Source organism: Gallinula chloropus (genome assembly GCF_964237585.1).
Source record: "Gallinula chloropus genome assembly, chromosome: Z".
Classification (NCBI taxonomy): Eukaryota; Metazoa; Chordata; class Aves; order Gruiformes; family Rallidae; genus Gallinula; species Gallinula chloropus.
In genome coordinates, this window is record NC_140089.1 from 16,295,489 (window position 1) to 16,315,785 (window position 20,297).

The 20,297-nt window shown below is 41.8% G+C and overlaps 1 protein-coding gene across 1 annotated transcript; it reads right to left on the reverse strand.

The window, feature by feature from the left end:
• Nucleotides 1-3,600: 3,600 nt before the first annotated feature.
• On the reverse strand, nucleotides 3,601-19,851 carry C9orf72 (C9orf72-SMCR8 complex subunit). The gene is made up of 11 exons (XM_084278681.1): nucleotides 19,839-19,851; nucleotides 18,045-18,530; nucleotides 13,969-14,028; nucleotides 12,996-13,091; nucleotides 12,266-12,330; nucleotides 10,188-10,260; nucleotides 7,350-7,466; nucleotides 6,398-6,633; nucleotides 5,863-5,920; nucleotides 5,252-5,361; nucleotides 3,601-5,154 (listed from the first exon to the last, which is right to left on the reverse strand). Exons 2-11 carry the CDS (start codon nucleotides 18,504-18,506, stop codon nucleotides 4,968-4,970), a joined length of 1,464 nt encoding a protein of 487 aa, XP_084134807.1. The 5' UTR covers nucleotides 18,507-18,530; nucleotides 19,839-19,851; the 3' UTR covers nucleotides 3,601-4,967.
• Between the last annotated feature and the right edge of the window lie 446 nt (nucleotides 19,852-20,297).

Consider the following 20,297-nt stretch of genomic DNA (forward strand, 5'->3'; position numbering starts at 1 on the left):
TTTTTTTAATACATTTTCACAAAGACGACTGGAATGCTTTGTTATGGTTTTGTCCCACCTTCATAATTTGCATTATATTTGTACACTTTTCATATCTATGTGAAAAGTTTGCCTGAAATACAGTTAGCTGTAAATCATAGAATCATAGAATCATAGGGGTGGGAAGGAACCTCGAGAGATCATCGGGTCCAACCCCCTGCCAAAGCAGCTCCCCAGCTCATATTGCACAGATAGGCGTCCAGACAGGTCTTGAATATCTCCAGAGAAGGAGGCTCCACCACCTCCCTGGGTAGCCTGTCCCAGGGCTCTGTCACCCTCACTGTGAAAAGGTTCTTCCACATGTTGGTGCGGAACTTCCTGTGCTCCAACTTGCAGCCATTGCCCCTTGTCCTGTCTCCACAGAACACTGAAAAGGGGCTGGACATTTCCCCCTGCATCCCATACTTAAGATATTTATAAACATTAATAAGGTCCCCCCCTTAGTCTTCTTTTCTCAAGGCTGAACAGTCCGAGCTCACTCAGCCTTTCCTCATAGGGGAGATGCTCCAGGCCCTTAATCATCTTTGTAGCCCTTCTCTGGACTCTCTCCAGGAGATCCCTGTCTTTTTTATACCAGGGATCCCAGAATTGGACACAATACTCCAGGTGGGGCCTGAGCAGGGCAGAGTAGAGGGGGAGGGTCACCTCCTTCAACCTGCTGGCCACACTTCTCCTGATACACCCCAGGATCCCACTGGCTCTCTTAGCCTGTCCAGGTCTCTCTGGATGGCAGTGCAGTGTTCCTGCGTGTCAGCCACTCCTCCCAGCTGTGTATCATCGGTGTACTTGCTGAGGGTGGATGCTATTCCCTCATCAAGGTCATCAATGAAGATATTAAACAGGACTGGACCCAAGACTGAGCCCTGGCAGCTCAGGCAGATGCTACTACAGTCTCATAGGCTGCAACTGCTCTGAAAAGCAGACAGAAATATAGATGCTTTTCTGTAGAGAACTTGAGGGGTGGTTCAAGGGCCTCAAGTACAGCTCACATTTTACAGAGCCACCGTGGCACCTACCAGCTGGCACCAAAGGGCAACTTTACTTGATGGAGTCACAGGAAAGAAACACACAAGTGCACACCATGATTCACAGCATCGTGGATCCCCAAACCACAGCCGCAAGCTTGTTCTGTGGGGTGCACTGCCACTATGCCATGCTCCTGTGACCTGTATGAAGCCTGCTAGTCCCTTCCCATCCTGAAGGTCCTCGCACAAAAAGGTGCCTCACAGCTTCATTCTGATAGCGTCCTCCATACTCTGAAGCTAACAACCCTCTTGGCCTTGGCATAGTGATGGTCTGGTGAGGCACACAGCCCTGTGGCAGCCCATGTCCTACCAGGGACCCACCACAGCCCACAGCAGAAGTGTCAAAATAGAATTACTCTGCTGTCTTGGCACACAAACAGTTGGTGCGTAGGGTAAGAACCTGCTTGTGCCCAGCAGGAGCCAGGCAGGGGAATGGGGGCTAACGTAACTATGTCTGGGAATTCAGTCCAGCTAGGCCGAAGTGAACAGCAGTAGGGGAACTCTGGGGTGCAAAGCCATTTGCACTGAGTGTTATTGTTGATAAAGCCATGTATGCCTGATATGGCCTCAGTATCAGTGTCAGAAGAGCCAGAGTTGTGTACTAGATATTGTACAACTAGGAACAGTGGGGCAAAACATCAGTGAAGGGTGCTGAGAGAAGCTTGGTGTGGAAGGATGGCAAAAATGTGAGCTTAAATGAAGAAACAGGGAGTAAGTTATGAAATCAGGCAGAGAAAAAAGAAGGATGGATCCTCCAGCAGCAGCAGAAAAGCCTGCAGAGAGCCACGATGCTGACTTGTGTGCTCCAGTCTATTGGGATGCTGGAGGGGCCTTCCTGGGACAACCTGCCATCAAGTCTGTGTCCATCAGATTTGGTGTGGAAGGAAACTGATTTGGACCTCCACAGCAACAGAATGGCAATTTCATTGTGATTACATGTTTATGTGTTTCACTGGACTTCAGGACTATAATTAACAGTTTCATAGTCAAGCCTAATACTCTGCATTGTTCTTTAATTACAAGCTGGTGTATCTGGTTGCCTGGATCACTGAGAATGTTGCTGTCCTACCCATTTCCTTCTAGTGTAATCACTAATCAACAGACATGTTAATCAGTTTGCATCAGCTAGCTCTCTGGTCTCCAACCTGAAGGGGAAGTGTCTGACCTTGGCAGAAACAAACCTAAACACGGACTGAACCCAAAACTTTCTCCCACCTGCCAGTGCCCAAGTCTCTGCCAAAACCTGATATGAAGTTAACTCCTCGTTGCGGATTGTCCAGGTCTTTTGTCTTTTGTGTGTTTCTCTGTGCAGCTGCCCTTGGCTACTAAAAACAACAAACCCAAATGCCTGAGGGACCTTCCTCTGGCTCCGAGGCTATCAGTAACGGTTTCCAAACACCGTTTTGCAGAGGCAAGGACAGGCAATGCCAGCGGCAGGAGCCAAGTGGCGCAGGATGAATAAGAGAAAGCCTGAGACGGACAGAAATCTCAGCAAGGACAAGCCACTTTGCATCACGATGCAGAAGGCTGGAACTGCAGTTTCATCACTCAGCTACACTATTGAACATTTTTGGCAGAAATATTGAATTACTGTATGTGTGGGCTGCAATATTAAATTTCAGTATTCCCAGATCTGTAATTTCTTACGTTGCTGCTTCTACTGAAAACCAAAAAGTCTGGCAACCATCAGTCATATTTAACCGAAGCTGGAAAAGACACTGTTGTACTATAATGAGACAATTTTCCAAATGAAGGAGCAGCTGGCATTGAACTTGAATTTCCATAAATTATCTTTTGGCTGTTGTACATTTTGAAACATTTTGGCTTATTGTTAGATACAGGTTAGGGATGAAGCTTCAGACATTTGCCTCTCAGATATCACAGCTTCAGAGCATCAAGCTTTTACTTTCACACTCCACCAAAACTATGTTAAGTGATGTTACCTAGTTACCCTTGCTTCTGTGTCTACTTGCATTTCTTAAGTCTTTGCTTCCTTGCTACAGATGGATGTTTCCACAAGGACTCCGGATTAGTCCTCATTTCAGGAAAAGAGTATGCTGCCATTAATTTTAATTTTAACTTCTGAGGAACTGACCCAAACCCTCATTCCCCCATTCCCTGCCCCTCCCTGTGCCACAATGGGGGGAGAGGTGGGGGCGGGGGAAGAACGGAGCAAATTCATCACTAAAGTGAAGTCTGCTGAAGGGAGGGGTGAGGAGAGGTGCTTTAAGATCTGGTTGTACTTCTCATCTGACTCTGCTGGCACCGGGTGTGAGATAGTTTTCTTTCCTGTATTCTGTGTTGAGTCTGTTTTGCCCGTGACACTGATTATGGAATGATCTCTCCCTGTGCTTATCTCGACTCCAAAGCCTCTCGATACATATTTTCTCCCCTGTCCAACTGAAAACAGGAGTGATAAGAGTGACTTCAGTGGGCATCTGGCCTCCAGCCAGGGTCAAACCACCACACTATCATATGCAGAACAGAAAATACATGGAAAAAAATATTTGGCAATTAAGGTCAAAAACTGTGCATTAAATTTATTGGAATACTTTGTCTCCTGAGCAAGATTTACAACAGAACATGCAGATGCATTTAATAATTTACTTCATAGACATTCTGCACGTGAGAGCTGTGCAACAAAAGAAGCAAGGGAGAAAGTTTCCAGCCTTACTAATTCCAGAAAGTGACAGCGTCTTCAGTAAACAGCTCCACTGTTGCTAGTGTCAATACGAAGTTCCAACGCTTACCAAGCCAACGTTACTAGTTTCAGCAACACATTTAAAACTCATTAGACTGCAACACAACTTCTGTGTTAAAGTGTCAGCAGTGTTCATTACATTTATTTTTCACAATCTTAACAGAAGTGTGAAAACTGAGCACAACTGTTTTCTAGTGGATCAGTTGATGAAAAACACAAAATAAAATAATGATGTTAGGAAGACAATCTAAGCACAAGTAAATTATGTGATGAATTCGGGATTACTAAATTTACTAATGGCATTGGCAAAAATTACTGTTTTGTCTCACAGATAGGCTATCACTTTCGTGTTCTTTGTGAAGCTCTAATACTTTAATCTGAACCTTATTCTAACTGACAATGGAAAAACCAGCCACAGTTTAGCAAAAGAAAGACAAACAACTGCTGCTGAATGACAGGAGTTTTCTGCTTTGTGTTTTGAAAAAGCTCGATTTTGCTGGATCACTGAATGCTTCACTGCAGGAGGGCCCAGCAATCTATGACTGAGTATCCTGGTTGGCAAACTGCTTAAATAATGACCCAGTTCCCACATGCAGAGCCATGCTATTTAAGCTGCTAACAGTCAACAGTTTGTACACAAGAGCAGCAATCTGTAGCAAAAATCCCAAACACCTTTAAGTGCTTTAAATGAAGGAGCCGGTATTGTTAAGAAGGGAGATGAGGGAAGAGGACGTATTTCAGAATTGTACTTCAGAATTGTACGACACAGATAAAACCAAACACTTCTAAACCCTCTTTGCAACTCTTGGAAGGCCCCTTCCAAAGAGGAAGTATGCGTTGTTTTCTGTGGAAACACTTAAAGTACACAGCAGAACAGGCAAAAATGGACACACACCTCAAGATGTCCCTGGGGATAGAAAATTAAACTGGTTCCCTGTATTTTACCCCTAAACATATTACAATTCGTTTATTAAGCCCATCTGGCAAAGGAAACTGGTAAAATTTATTTTTACTGTTAGAAAAGCCACATTTCTTCTAACAAGCCCCACTCCTGCTTCAGAGAGACTGTAGTGTTGCTGTGCTCTTAATGCTCCATCCTCGAGGCATCACGCCAATGATTGTCCCAGCTGTGGCGGTCGCACTGACAGAGTCCTGGACAGAGTCCTGTCCATGCAAGGCTGCAGTACGACAACGAGAGATCTTTAAAACGTCATGAGCATATCACGTTCTTGTACGCTGGTGTAGAACGGCTTCCCAAAAATAAAGGAGTGTAGACCTGGTTTGATCTTCTCAGCCAAAGCCATTATTATGTTAAGATCGCCCTCTGCTGTTAAGTCAAGATCTACCTTCAAGCTACGAAGAGACCGGAACGGCTTTTTTCCCCTTTGCCTGCAAGAAAACAAACAAACAAAACAAACAAAATGTTTGTAAAAGAGAACAGAGGAATTTTCTTTTAGAAACCGCTTTCTATTATCTGTTCACTTACGTGTCATCTTCTATGTATTTTATTAGAGTTAAGGCTTTTCTGTGAAGGACTAGCAGAAACTGTGCGAGGAAAGTACTCCTTAGAGCCAAGCCAGGCTTCAGATGGAATATCTGTTAAAAATTGTACCAGAAAATTAAGTGGATGTGGAAATTCAAGAAACACTTTAAGAACATTGCATACACATGTAACATATTCTTCATTGTTGCAAAGCAGGCACTTTAACAGCAGATTTGTAGATAGACTCAACATTATTCCTTAGTTCTCTGGCTGCTCTGGTGCAGTAAATTAAGCTGTTTCACAATTCGGCTTGGATAAAATGTTACTTTCCTTTTAAAAGTAATCTGAAAATAATCTCAGTCAGGCAGCTTTCTCAATTCTGCAACTGTAGACACTTGCACAGCAACAGAGAATGTGCATTTTTTTCATATGTAAGAAAGACTTTCACTATTATACTAGTACTACAAATAACACAAGTATTTATCTCTCTAGCTGTGCAGAGAAGAAACATAGCACTAGTATGTAAAAGAGCTCCCAAACCAACAAATTACTTATTTACGTTATATTATCTGTTACTAGCGCTCAAAGACTGAACTACAGCTCTCGTTCAATACCTGATCCAGGAAGGCTTTCACTAATGTGTCTCGATGCAGGATATCTTGAAAGACATTTCTGTAGAAAATAAAGCAAACACACATGTGAGGTAATGCCATGAAGGGACACAGCAACAGCCCTACTGTTTATAATCTGGCAGAAATTAAATGTGAATTAAAAATTTTAGTGAATTAAAATCCTACTATTTTTAAAGCTAATACAGAATTTTAGAAGTTAAAACTTTCAGGTGAAAACTCAGGAATGCCCTGTGAAATACACTTAGCTCTGTTATACCCCTAATTAAAACAGGAAGCAAAATTAACATAACATGGTCAGAAGTATCACTGAAAATGAATTTAAACAGTATTTAATGCAAGAAAACTGCTGACAAACTGATAAATTCCTCCAAAATGAATGCAACTGCCAGAGCTGAAGGAACTTTTTCAAAGCAAAACACCTTATGTACTTCATTAGAAATTTGTACTACTTTGTACTACTTTGCTATCTTGTCCCAAATCAACAAGCAGCTCAGAGATGTGAAAGAGAAGTACATACAAATCGGGCGTGAAACTCTCATCTGTGTGGATAATATGATCTTGAGACATTTCTTCGTCTGAATTAGCTCTCCAAAACGCTGTCAGCTCAGATCTCATATATCGCCGTTGGTTATAGATGTGTTCATGACAAGGGGGCATCTGCTTCACCGTATTGACATCTACATCTATATGTGTTGTAGGATATGGGGCATACATTACTTGACGGAAGGGCAACACAAAGCTTCCTGTTGCATCCTGTTTTAGTGGAAAAAAATTATTATTCAAGTTACTTCTTTTAAAGAAACAAAGGTATATTGGAAAAAAACAATGTTAAAGCATCTTGCCTGAATTTTAAACCTCATTTTTTTAAAACTTTTTTTTTTTTTTGAGACAACTGGTGGTTGTAGATCATTCTAGATAATGTCCATAAGACAACAGTGAAAAGAGGTACTGAGGTAACCTGTGTATTACAGTATTGCATCATCTCATTCATGTGCCCATTGGTATTACAGTACTGTACTTACTGGCTGAGCTTAGACTGCTCATTACAGCAGAAACATAATTATTCTATTCATCCTGACCCACTGCTACAGCCCTGTTAAAATTGTTGGAAACTGTAGGACTGTTGGATTGTTCTTTTTTTTTTTGGTTTGGTACAACTCAAAAACTGAATGGCTTTTGGGATCCTAGCCCCAGGTAGGCAAAAGAGTATTATTGTTGTAGCTCAAAGTATAGAAGCAACTCTGGACAATACTCAAGAAATAGATGTGTCAGAGGAAAGACTGGCTTGGAATTTTTTACATGCAAATAGTTACAAGGAAAGCTTTAATGCCAGAAAGGAATCTAGGGAGGACAACATACTCCTTTGAGAATGAATGTGTGTATGCATGTTCATATCACATGCATGCACATACACATACAGGGAAGGGTGTTCTTAAACTACAGAACAGAACTGACCTAAGCATACTTACTTTGAGTAAGCCTTGAACAAAAAGTCCTGACTCGTATTTGAAAGAAGACTCATTCCTGCAGAGCCTGGAACACTTACGTTCTGACGGCGTGAGGAACAGGCACAGTGTTCTCACAATCTGCATTAAAAGGAACAGTTTTGAAAAAATGTGAAAACGTAAGGGATGAACTGATCTTTAAATGCAGTATCTGACTAGAATGTACTAGGCATTTCAAATTATGAACAAGTAGTTAATTTTGCTAATTAGGAAAGACAAAACTGCCAAGGTCACAGAACTGCAGCATGCTATTATTATGCTTTAAGCCATTTTACTCCAACTTCTTGCCAAGTGAAGAAAAAATCCAACACTTTTTTGGCAAAGTTTGTTTTTTAGCCAACTATGCAGAACAAATCACTTCTGCCTTCAACTACATCTTTCTATTACATAAACATGAGTTACTGTGATTACTTTCCTATCCTTTTAAGCCTCTTATTTTATTCAATCCATAGTGAAACACCAGCTATTGTGTCCAATCAGGCACAGTCAATTTCCTAAATAAGCATCCATGCTTGTTTCCTCAGTAATTTCCACGAACTCTCCATTAAAAGCAACAAAGGTACTTCATTTTCCATTTTCAAACTCCTTTGCTGCAACAGCTAGAAGCAATTATCTCCAAATACAAACACCTACTCCATTCTGCTAATCTTCTAATCACAACCTGTGGTATCCTACCTGTGCCCATAAGGTGTCTGAGAAGGTTTTATCCTTGCACAATGTGTTTATGCAGTACATAAAACAGTGACAACTTACTTCCTGACTAGTGTTTTTTGCCACTTCAGCAAAATGCAATAGCTGGGTTTGGGGTTTTTTTTTCAACTTTAAGGAAAGCTAAATTATGCCATAAAGCAAGCAATTACTTCAGAACAGTTGCACTGTGACACAAAAAGCACATTGCTGGTAAGATTCTCTGTAGAATTTATAAAGTTTACTCTGAGCGTTAACCTGAGACCACATTCTTCTAGATTTTTTGCTATAGCATCTAGCTTACCAATACATTAGTGATACATACTTATAATCATTTAGACCCTAAAGCCTTTTAATTATTTTATGAACTAGAAACTTTAAGCTTTTTATAAGCACTTAAGCCTTTAATATTACCTCTATTACGCTAACTTAATCATATGCAAACCTTCCATCCCTGAAACAATACACATTTACTGTGGTTAGCTGATTTCAGCTAAGAACAGGGCATTTTCTCTTCTCTGGGACATGGGACTACTGTTAGCACATGGCTGAGAGCCCCCTCTATAGACTAAAAACTTGTACTGCTATGTAACTACACAGCACCTCACCCCCACAAACTGTGTTACTACTCATTAAGTGCAGTGGCACATAACACCCGAAGGCTCTAGGGTTGCACAGTTCTGTGAAACTCTTCATTCCCAATTGCAGCAATGTTCTGAATCAAAGAGGTTTACTAAAGGACTCAGACATGAATATTGAGAGGCAACTGATTAAGTCAAATACATTTTCTCACAAAGAAAACAACATTTTTCTCTGAATACCTTGACTGAAAATTAACGTCAATGTTTTTATTAGAAGGGATGCAGTACTGCTGCCCTAGTTAAACACAAGTCAAAGCGAAATGTATTTGAACAAAACACTGATACATTGCACTCTGCTAAAAAGAAATATGCTCTAAGAAGTATTTCAATGGATAGTAAACACAAGTGTATCTTTTCCAGAAATGGCTTTCCATTTAACTGAAACTAGCATTTTGGTATAATTAAAAAGCTGTATACAAAAATTGTACTTGTAGAATTCTGAAAAAGGAAAACACCTTCATTTGATTTTTCTTTCACATACTGGGCAATACTTAATAAGCACCAAGCAACTCTCCATTTAGACAAAAATATTAGAAGAAAAGCAGTGCAGGTCATAGTTTTATCTCAGTTCAAATGAAGTATTTCATAACAAGTTTACAAGAGTTAAAAGCAGTAACAGCATGAGGAAAAATTGTCTACTGCAAAAATGTAATTGTTTTCTTGTTCTGAAATGACAGCTGACAAGAGTGACCTCTCTTCCTCCCAATTAGATGGCAATGATGCATATACTTTTGCTTGTGTAGAGATACAGTTACTGTTTCCAGACATGAAAGCTCCTCAGTATCACCCCTACTAATGCACTCCAGCAAGTCTGATGCACTGAGTGTTTTGTTGTTACAGGACTCAGTTTTAGGGGTTTATATCTGTATGTTGCCTCCTTCTGGTTCTTCTGGAAGCCTGAGTGAAACCTAATTTAAGATCTAGCAGTTAAACTGTACACTTGTTTACCAATTTAAATTTTAAACAGACTGATGATGAAGTCAAGACAAAGACAGCTATGCAGTAAAAATGCTGCAATTGTTGGAATGGTTCAAGGTGTCAGTAAGCTTGTCTGTTTCAATGTGCCTGTGTGACTACAGACTCAATAGCTTTGAGGTCTGTGAAACACAAGCAGTTCATGATGCAGAAATGCATTTATTCCAGAGCATCTGAGAAATTACATAAAAACTTGTTTCTTAAGAATGCCCATTGACATAGCTGAACTGGGCAAGCCAGTTCGGACCTCATCTGCGCATTTTAACTGATATTAGAAGCTCAGACTCATTTTCTTACAGATGCCAGAATACAACAGATAAAGCAATTTTCAGACAGAATTATCAACTGCTAGACCAGTCAGCTTAAGTAACATAACCAGACAATAGAATTCCTTCCTTCTTCAACCTCAAGTATATTTATAGATAAACACTGTTCCATGTAACATGCTAACACTCCTAATAATCAGCATTTAAGTCTGTTGTATTAGAAAGTTCATTACCTTATTAACTTTTTCTGCACTGCTTCCTACAACTACAGAACAACCACAGGTCTGTAGGTGTGAACTAATTGCACTGCAAATAAAACCAAACACAGGTTAATACATTTAATCAGGCTTTTCAAGTAAAACAGTTCTCAACTTCACAAGAAGAATAAAGTGCTTCTACTATAAATACAGGTCTCACACAGCTATGTAGGTTACTGCTGAAATCCAGAAGCATGTACATTTTCATTTTGATGAACAAAAACTGTCACTGAGATCCTCCTAACACCAGTTACAAAGCAAACAAAACCTAATTGCTGCTACTACTGTCTAACCATATCGCAGTATTACACAGTAACGAAGGATTTGAAAGCACTTTGAAAGAAGATCTCTTAGGCAGTTGTTCTCCTTTTCTGAAGCTGTGGATCAGAATCCTGTTTTGGAAGACTTGCCAAGTAAACTGTTCTAATCTTGGTAACTACATGGGCAAGAGCACATCACAAGTTTGAGCCCATCACAATACATACAGGCATGCTGGAAGCTGAGTGTCCTTGTCACATGAGCTGCCACCAGCACAGACCTGAAGCGTGCAGTAAAAACACCTAGAGTACCCCTAGCGACTCTCAATTTGCCCTCATGAAACTCCTGTTGAGGTTTCTTATCCTTCCCTCCCTGTACTTTCTTAGACCAACACCTGTCCCACAGCTTCAAAAACTCTAGATACCCCAGAAAGTCTAGATTTTACTAATTTTTTCCTTCTGTATCTGTGCATATACAGAATTACATTTTTGCTATCCTACTGAAGGATGCATTGTATGTGATTAACCAGTTCTCATGAACACCTCTAATTGATGAGGACTATAAAAGTCACACGAAATCCTACAGGTGGACTCTATAGTGGACCTGTTACCAGTTATCCTGCCATGTATATTCTAAGAGATAAATTTAAGGCCATCTGAATACTTATGAATTCTTTCTTTGGGGAAGAAATAGATGTCCAATTTCATTTAGGTGTTACTAAGAAAGTATAACTGCTTGTTTTAAAGGTTGGTATTATTGATATGACTGTTTACTTAATGACATTTTTATTCAGTGACATGTATAAATCCATTAACCCTGTATTTAAGACTTGAAATCTGAACCCAGATGAGATCACAAACTTTGCAGATAAACTAAAAAGCAGACATTTGGACCCTTCCCACAAATGGCCAAGGTACTCTTTTCAGGACAAAATTTCCATGAAGAACTAGTAGCAAGCAGGTAACTGATGCCCTACAATCTACTACTACCTGGCAAATAAATCTCCACCTGGTATGAGAATAGCTCATCACTGTAGGACCAATGGCTCTAGCTGTTCACAGTAATTAAGCAAATAGCATGGAATGGATTATTTCCAAAATTGTCTACGGAAGTAAGTGCTACATTGTTGTGAAGAATTAGTTAATTTAGCAAATTAATTTCTGTAGTACTGAAAGCGTATGTGATGCAACATAAATAGATGGCACTAAGCACTACATAAATGAACACAGTTATACCAGCAATGTTCTAAAAGGTAATAAAACATCAATTAAAGTATATGAAATATGCTTTCCCACAGGAAGAGACCAAGTTGCTCTCCAGTGCAACTATATCCACATATACACTAAAAACTCGGGTAACAAGAGAAATACATCATTTAATAATGTACATTCTATATGCCAAACTGTTAATGACTCATATTCATAGTTAATGCAGTAAACACAACCAGGTTTTTAGTATTTCATAAAAGTCTGACTTTGACTTCTATCCTCATAAACTTAAATGTAAGTATCAAAGAAAAATTGTATTTGATAGGAATTCTATTATCAAGCAAATGACTCTGTGATGACACAGGCTACAGATACACAGCTATTAGCCCAGAGCCATTCTTCTACAAAGACAGCAACTTCTACAGCATTTTAATCGACAAGAATCTAAAAGCCAAATACATGTCATGCTCCCTCCTTCTGTAAATAAAACTAATCTAACACGTGTTCACATGCACATACAGATACATATAAATGGACATAAAGTTTAAACCACTTTACTACTGAATAAATCAAAACTGAAATTCATACTTGAGAAGAAAGCCTTCGTGGCAACTATCTCCAATGTCATCATCATTTAGCACTGTTTCACTTATCTGAAATGCAAGTAATATAAACAAAGGTTAGACAAGGATCCGCAATGCCTCACAATTAATTGATTAGTGTTTTTAATAAGTGGGAACTATTTGGGAGTTATTTAGGTTCAGTTGTAAGACTGCCCAAAAAAGCACAACCTTAAAAAGACCGTCTGATTTCAGCCAAAGCATTCTCAAAATGAGAAATTCACTCAATTATTAAACGTTTTTCATCAGTTGAAAGTCAGATTCCTCCTAGGGATTTTTTCCCTATAAACCTATTCAAAATACTTTAAACTAGTGCATGTGAGATCATTTCTGCTTCTTCCACAAGAACACTAAACCCCACCAAAAGAAGTATCAACATTTGGTAAAAGCCATTTACCTCCCCATTCGTTTTGTTTTGTATCAAATAGCTTTTCCATTCCGCTCTTAAAAAAGAGTATCCTCCTACACAGTCAATTTTGCTAAGTGCTGACCATAAAAACCACTGCTAGTACTGTTATATTTACTGAGATAAAACAGTTATGTTAAACCCTTCTCTACACCACTTAGAACTTAATGTGGAACAGCTGAAGTGTGTAAGAATTTTTGACAACTGTGAGGTTTTTGTCTGCCAACGGGAGTACCAAACTCAAGTGCCAAAGCCACTTTTTATTCATAATGCAAAGAACAAAAGGACTTACATCTATTTCTTCCGGAACACTGTGTGATTTCATAGATGAAAGGAGTTCCATTACAGGAATGACTTCTCCTGTCAGCATTGGAATGATGCTCTGGCCCTGCACAATAAATTAAACGCTTGAAGTTACTACTAACATGAACCTGCAATATTACATGTACAACATCTTTAACTTCCTACTGTTTGAAGTGTGGTATCAGCAGAAAATTGATGCACAGACTTCTTGAGCTTTGCTCATCAGTAATTATGAATGGGAAACGTGTATTTTGTTTCTCAGTATCATACCTATTTCCATGGTCTTGCACTAATTTTCACAGTCAGTTTGATTGACCAAGAGAATAAGTATTTGGAGTGAGATGATTTGATTGTATCATATTACATGCAATTACTGTTAAGCATGTTAGGTCCAGGGTTTTAACAATGACAGGAAAATAAAAACCAGGTATATTAGTCATTAACATATAAAAAGTCTTATCTGATTTATCTATCACAAGAAAGTGAAGCCACAATTTCATACTGACAGTTTGACAGTTTCAAAGAGCAAATTCTTTTCAGTCTTATCCATTAGGTCTCCAACCACATTCCAACATGACAGACTCCATACATGTCTGTAACTTGCAAAGGTAATGACCTAGAGAAAAAACATCCCTGATAGGAGGCGAGCATCAATCTATAGAAGATACTACCTTTACAGAGCTTCAAGTTCAAGTAAATGCCTTTCCTTTTCTGGAAGGTAATATTCTTCATAGATTTCCACTTTACCCATAAAGTGATGAAATACATTTTCCTTCATTTTGTTCACAGCTTCCATCATCCTGTCTTTAGTAACTTCGCCTTCTGTGCATGACAGGTCATCAACCAGTCCAAAGTATCTTCCTGGATCCCAAAAAGAAGCAGCCCCAACTTCCAGCGTCACCAGATGCAGTCAAGCAGTTTTGTGATGGGTGTGCCTTACGCATCAACCAGAGGGTCCTTACCTGATCCTCCATTCTCTCTGTGCCTTCCAAGACAATCTTCTGGAAATGTTCTTGCCTCTCCTGAGCAAGAGAAGCAGTTAGATATAAACGCTCTGGTATTGGTTTGCACATGTATGCACACAACAGTGAAATGGTACAGGTTCTTCCCTGTGGAGTCACGCTTCTTAGGTTCAAATTCTGATGTTTGAGTCTTTTTTTCTTTTACAGAGTTCACATTAGCAGGCAGTGATGACATTTTAAACAGATCAATGCTCCCTGCTCTGCCCCTCACCAAACCTCTCATATGCTTGGGACGAGTAGCAAGAAAGGGTGGGTGTGATGACAATGGCAAAACATCACTTTTCTTCATTGCAGATCAAGAAAATGCCAAATGACCACACCATGCTGCAGAATTCCACTTTATATGGGGTTTTATTTTCAAACAGCAACGGTACAAACTGATGGTTCCTGATGCAGCAATGGAAAAAATGATCTCTAGAATGAGGAAAATTATTTGTTTGGTGAGACCCATGCAGCCAAGAAGGCCAATGGCATCCTGGCTTGTGTCAAAAACAGTGTGGCCAGTAGGTCTAGGGAGGTAACTGTGCCCCTGCACTCGGCACTGGTGAGGCCACACCTTGAGTACTGTGTGCAGTTCTGGGCTCCCCACCATAATAAGGACATTGAGGTCCTTGAGCAAGTACAGAGAAGGGCAACCAGGCTGGTGAAGGGGCTGAAGGGCAAATCATATGAGGAGTGGCTGAGGGAGCTTGGGATGTTTAGCCTGAAGAAGAGGAGGCTGAGGGGAGACCTTATCACCACCTACAACTACCTGAAGGGAGGTTGTAGAGAGGTGGGTGATGGTCCTTTCAGCCAGGTGACAGGAGACAGGACAAGGGGAAAGGGCATGAAGCTGTGCCAGGGCAGGTTTAGATTGGATATTAGGAAAAAATTTTTTACTGAAAGAGGTGTTAGGGCCTGGAACAGGCTGCCCAGGGAGGTGGTTGAGTCACCATCCCTGGATGTGTTCAAAAAAAAAGGGTTGATGAGGTACTTAGGGATATGGTTTAGCATAGGATGGGAATGGTTGGACTCGATGATTTTCAAAGGTCTCTTCCAACCTTGTGATTGTGTGATTAGGAAAAAAAAAAGGCTTTTTTTTTTTCCTACACTTTGAGACATTGACAAGTCATCAAGATACAGTTTTACAACCATGTACATGAGACATGACACTTCAAAATACACAAAACATACATACAAGAGACTGGACAAAGTTCTCAACAGACTTATCAGAAACTGCGTAGCAAACTGCATTCAAAATGCAATATACAAAGGAATTAAGTTATTATTCACAAAGAGAATTCAGTATTAATCAATGGAACAATCAATACAATATGCAAGAAATGGAAGGTGTTGCGAGAACTACTGTCTTTTGCTAGATGCTGATGGTTTATTGCTTTTTATTTCATTACTTATTAGTTTTGTGTAACCAAAATACTCAATGTTGATAAACTTCAAGTGGGGAAGGAGTTTACATTAACTTTTTTTGAGCAGGTGAGTAGGGAACAAGCTACAGTGACTTGTCCTGCACAAGTAATAAAACCCGTCTAACCACTAGAAGAAGCATCTGAGAAAAACAATGCTGTAATGAGATCCCTTTGGGGCACATTCCATCCTTGAGTTTCAGTGTCAATGAGGTAAGACATCCTCGACAATGAAGATCCTTTGCTTTAAAAGAAGTTTTGGGAGCCACAGTACAAGAGGGACATGCAACTACTGGAGTGTCCAGAGGAGGGAAACAAGGAGGATGGTCTGGAGGGGAAGACTTACGAGGAGAGGCTGAAGTCCCTTGGTTTGTACAGCCTGGAGAAGAGGAGGCTGAGGGCAGACCTCATCGCGGTCTGTGGCTTCCTGACGAGGGGGAGCAAAGGGGCAGGTGCCGATCCTTTGGTGTCCAGTGACAGATCCTGAGGGAATGGCATGGAGCTGCGACGGGGAGGGGTTAGGTTGGAGATTAGGAAGAGGTTCTTTACTGAGAGGGTGTTTGGGCACTGGAATAGGCTCCCCAGGGAAGCGGTCACAGCACTGAGCTTGACTGAGTTCAATAAGCGTCTGCATGATGCACTCAGTGCCATGCTCTGACTTGGTTGGCCCTGTGTGGAGCCAGGAGTTGGATTTGAGGATCATTGTAGTTCTCTCCCAACTCAGGAGATTCTATAGGTTGGTCTTCATGAAGAGAATGGTGTAAGTCGCTTCTTTTTAGAAATGTAACTGCTCAAATTTGTTAGACAAACATCTGGAACATAAAATCGAAGCTGATAAAAGGGATTTCTAATCCCATATAGAAGACTTGTTTGGAGTTGCTTGTCTTTATTTGCCAGTGTGAATACTCTTTCTCCTAATCCTTGAGTTCAGGCTTCTTCTCTTCAAAAGCCTAGCTGGAACTGCTGCCCAGCTCTACACAGAACTCATGAGAGCTGTTAGCCACAACTGTTAGAAATTCCAGAAGAGATAGGTAGTTAATTTCAGATATTTGTTCTCTTGTCGCCATAGCTGCTGACCTGCCTCAAATAATAAACTTGAAAACGAGCCTGTTTCAATTAAATATGAAACTTATGTGTAAATTTTAGTCTACATTTTCAAAACCATTTTCTCTCTCCTAGGCAAGGCTGCAGAACTGCAGATATATGCAGAGATCTTTGATCTTCCTCTAAAAACCAAAACCCAACTATATATGTCTTATTTCAGAATGTGTCACTGTCACAGCTAACCCAGCTGGCCTATCCGCTTCAAGAACATTTGAAAAGGAACAAAGAACTTCGTGGCAAATTTCTGAGTAAACTAGTAAAAAACATATTTTTGTCATTTTCAATGCCACCTGAAGGCTACTCTGTGGAAACATACTGATACAGATCAAGGTCCAAAAAGAGGTAAGACATACTATAGCTATGAATGGTGAACAATTCTTATTTGACCCTTAACAGTCGGTACAGAGAACACTAAATGACAGAGAAGCAATGCAATCAAGCATATGAGATAGCATTCACTTACGGCAAAAGCACTAATGTGAAGTAGCTTTCAGAAGACTAGATTAGGAATGAAGTATTTTTGTTTCTAGTATATAGAAAATGAAGGTTCATGTCCTACCCTTCCTTTGAAAAAATAAAACCCAGAAGTATCAATAGCCAATGTGATGGAAAACACTGCCAATCATCATCACGCAATATAGCAAAAAAATTAATGGAGTTTGTTCATGTAACAACAAGGAAACACCACAAAAATTTTCTGTAATCTTCATTAGCTCAGATAAAAAGACTCGCAAAGGAATTTTCAAGTATGTTGACCTGAGGTCTCAAAACAGAACGGGAACAAAAACTTTATCAGACAAACATGCATCACTATATTACATCTGACATGCAATCTGCTCCTCCAAGACAATTTGTACTCCATGATGACGACAGATACATTGTTTTACTATTAGAATGTTATTTCAAATAAAAACATATAACAATTTTCACTTAGCAAGGAAATAACCATAATATACTGACAGGTAAGAGTACCATTTCTTCAAAACAATTTAGTAAGTTTTCCTTTCTGAATTTCAAAAGTTGAAATATTTGGACTGACGTAGATCTACTTGTGTGGTTCTCTCGTTAATTTTACACAATTTAACACCAGGCAACTGCTTGTTGATATACTTTTGAAAAAAAAAACCAAAACTGTGAGAACAATGACAACTTTAACTGGATCAGCTCTCTTTTCTGGACCTCAACAGTAAGCAATGGTTTGAAACAGTAAATTTACAATTCTATCTAGTTTGAATACAGTACAGAGTTAAAAGCAAAATTTTTTATCATATTCAGAGCTGAAAAATGTTTGTTACAGATTATGTAAATCACGTGGCTAAAAACTCCAGCCTTGAATTTGCTGACATATTGATATTTTTTACCTTCAAAACGGTACACCTGTAGAGAGGTCAGCCTCCTCTTATGTTTTTGTGTCTGGATTGCTACGTAACAGGTGACCATTGAATTTTAATCCTTATTTTTGCTCAAGACAACCCAGACAACTGTGTTAATAACAAACAACAAACCTACCTTGTGCATCCATATTCTTCCTTTCCTTATAATATGCGTCAGCCTATCCACACACACTCTGTGAAGCGGCAGGTAGAAGCCAAGTTCTCTTTGTGGAAGTATAATTGATAGTCCGTATGTGCTTCTGTCTCCATTCCAGTTTCCATCAAAAATTAATGACACAATGATTACTCTTTTTTCTGCCAAGACGAAGAACTTCACATCTATGGCACCGCTTTCTGCATTCCGAAGTATTTCTCCATTCAGGGTATGGTTAGCAAGAAAAGTTATTTCACCGTCACTCAGCAGTACCTGTTCTGTCTTTGGGGCCCAGATGTGCCGCACGCGGGGGCCAAGAATATTGTCCCAGTAAGCAAAAGTGGCAGCTAATAAAGGTGATTCGCCACTTAAAGAGATCTCTGTTTTGGCAACTGCAGGGGATGGTGGGGGACAAAGAGCTGACATCTCTGCTTCCTCTCTCATGTAAAACTGAAATGATCACGCTACCTAAAAAAGAAAAAAAAAAGTTTTCACAGAAAAGAAAACCGAAAAGAAACCCCCAACTTTGGAGCAGCATTATTATCTCATCTTCCGCTTTTTCCCAACAAGACTTTAAAAGACAACCTGACCTCTACACATGACATTTCATTGTAGGCTTCATCCGAGGAGGCAGCGCGCACACACGCCGTGCACATAACGAAGCGGCTTTATAAACGCTGGTCAGTCACACCACAAATGCCCTTTACTCACTACACGAGTATGAGATGAGCCTGCACAACATTCAGCTTGTGTAAGAAAACTGACAGACCATAAATACACCCTTCAAATCGTGAGGCTGCAATAGAAGACAGACGCTCAGCACTTCACAGAAGGTACTGACGGAAAGGTCTTCATGTGTTGCAGGCACAAATGCTTAACCATTTGTCCCAGCAGCTCCCAACAACCGCCCCACTTCCCCGTTCTGACAGGGCTTCAGAAGACAAGAAGTTTCACCTTCCCTAAAAGCCACGCTGGAGACACAGAACACGAACAAACTCAACTCAGGATGGGAACTTCCAAAAACGAAAGCGCCTGTGTCCTGATGACACCTCGCGTCGCCAGAATTCGGCTCTCCTCTCCTCTACTTTCCTCTCTTCTCCGCCCGCAGCCCCGCGCAGGACAGCGGCGGGGAAGCCCCAGCACAGCAGCATCACCGGCACCCACCCCTCCGACGCAGCCGTAACCCGCACGGCCTCTGGCACCGCCTCACCTATCTCAACCCAGCGGGTTTTTTCACCCTTGTGAGGGTTCCGAACACGACCGTCCGGGTACGCGTCCTCAGCCCTGGCGGGTAACGCACCGTCCTCTGCAGCTACTTATCGGGCTCGACCGAGCAATCCGAGGCCGTGCCTTGCCAGCCGGGTGACCGGCCCGCCGAGCGGCAGCAGGGAGGCGAGGCCGCCCGAGCCTCTAAATGTGACTTTCACGGGTTTCGGGGAAAAGGAAAGGCGGGCGGCAGCCACCCCTGCCGCCGCCTCCTGGCCTCCGCGGGCGGCCGACAGACTTCCCCCCGCCGCGGCCCCCCCAGCAAAGCCAACCGCCGCCGCCACGGCAGCCGGGACACACGCCGACAGCCCGCCGGCTGAACCACTGCGCTCCCAGCCCGGATCAGGCCCGCCTCGCACCCTACGGCTCTGATCTTCGGAAAGGACCCATCTCCCGGGGAGGCCGAGTTACAAGGAGGGACAGCCCCGTCCCTCCGCTACAAGCAGGGGACGACGCCAGCCCCCGGAGCAGAACGTACAACGCCACCCGTACCCCCCTCGCCCGCCTCACCTGCACACCCACCATCCGCCACGCCGCGCATGCGCTCGCCCCCTGCCCACACTTCGTCGGGCCTCAGCAGCGCTTCCACGCAGGCGCGGCACCGCCCTTCGGCGGGATCGGGCGGTGCCGGCGGGCGAGGAACCGAGTGGCCCTAGTGCCCGCCAGCGCCGTGCCGGCGGTGGCAGCGGCAGCAGCCCGGCTGTGTTACGTCACGGCGGCGGGAACATGGGGGCCAGCGGGAGGCTGGGTCTGAAACGCTTGGGCGTCTGCCTCCGCCTCGGCGGTGGGCAGGGCGGCGCTGCGGGGTGGGGTGTGTGTAAGGCGCGTCCCTGTGGAAGCTGCCGGATGGCGTCGGGGCAGCCCCCGCTGTCCTGCCGGGCAGTCGGCGTTTGGTGGGTGTTTGAAGAAGCCCCTCTTACACGAGGCTTTCACTGGCCATAAAGCAGGAAGTTAATGATGACAGAACAA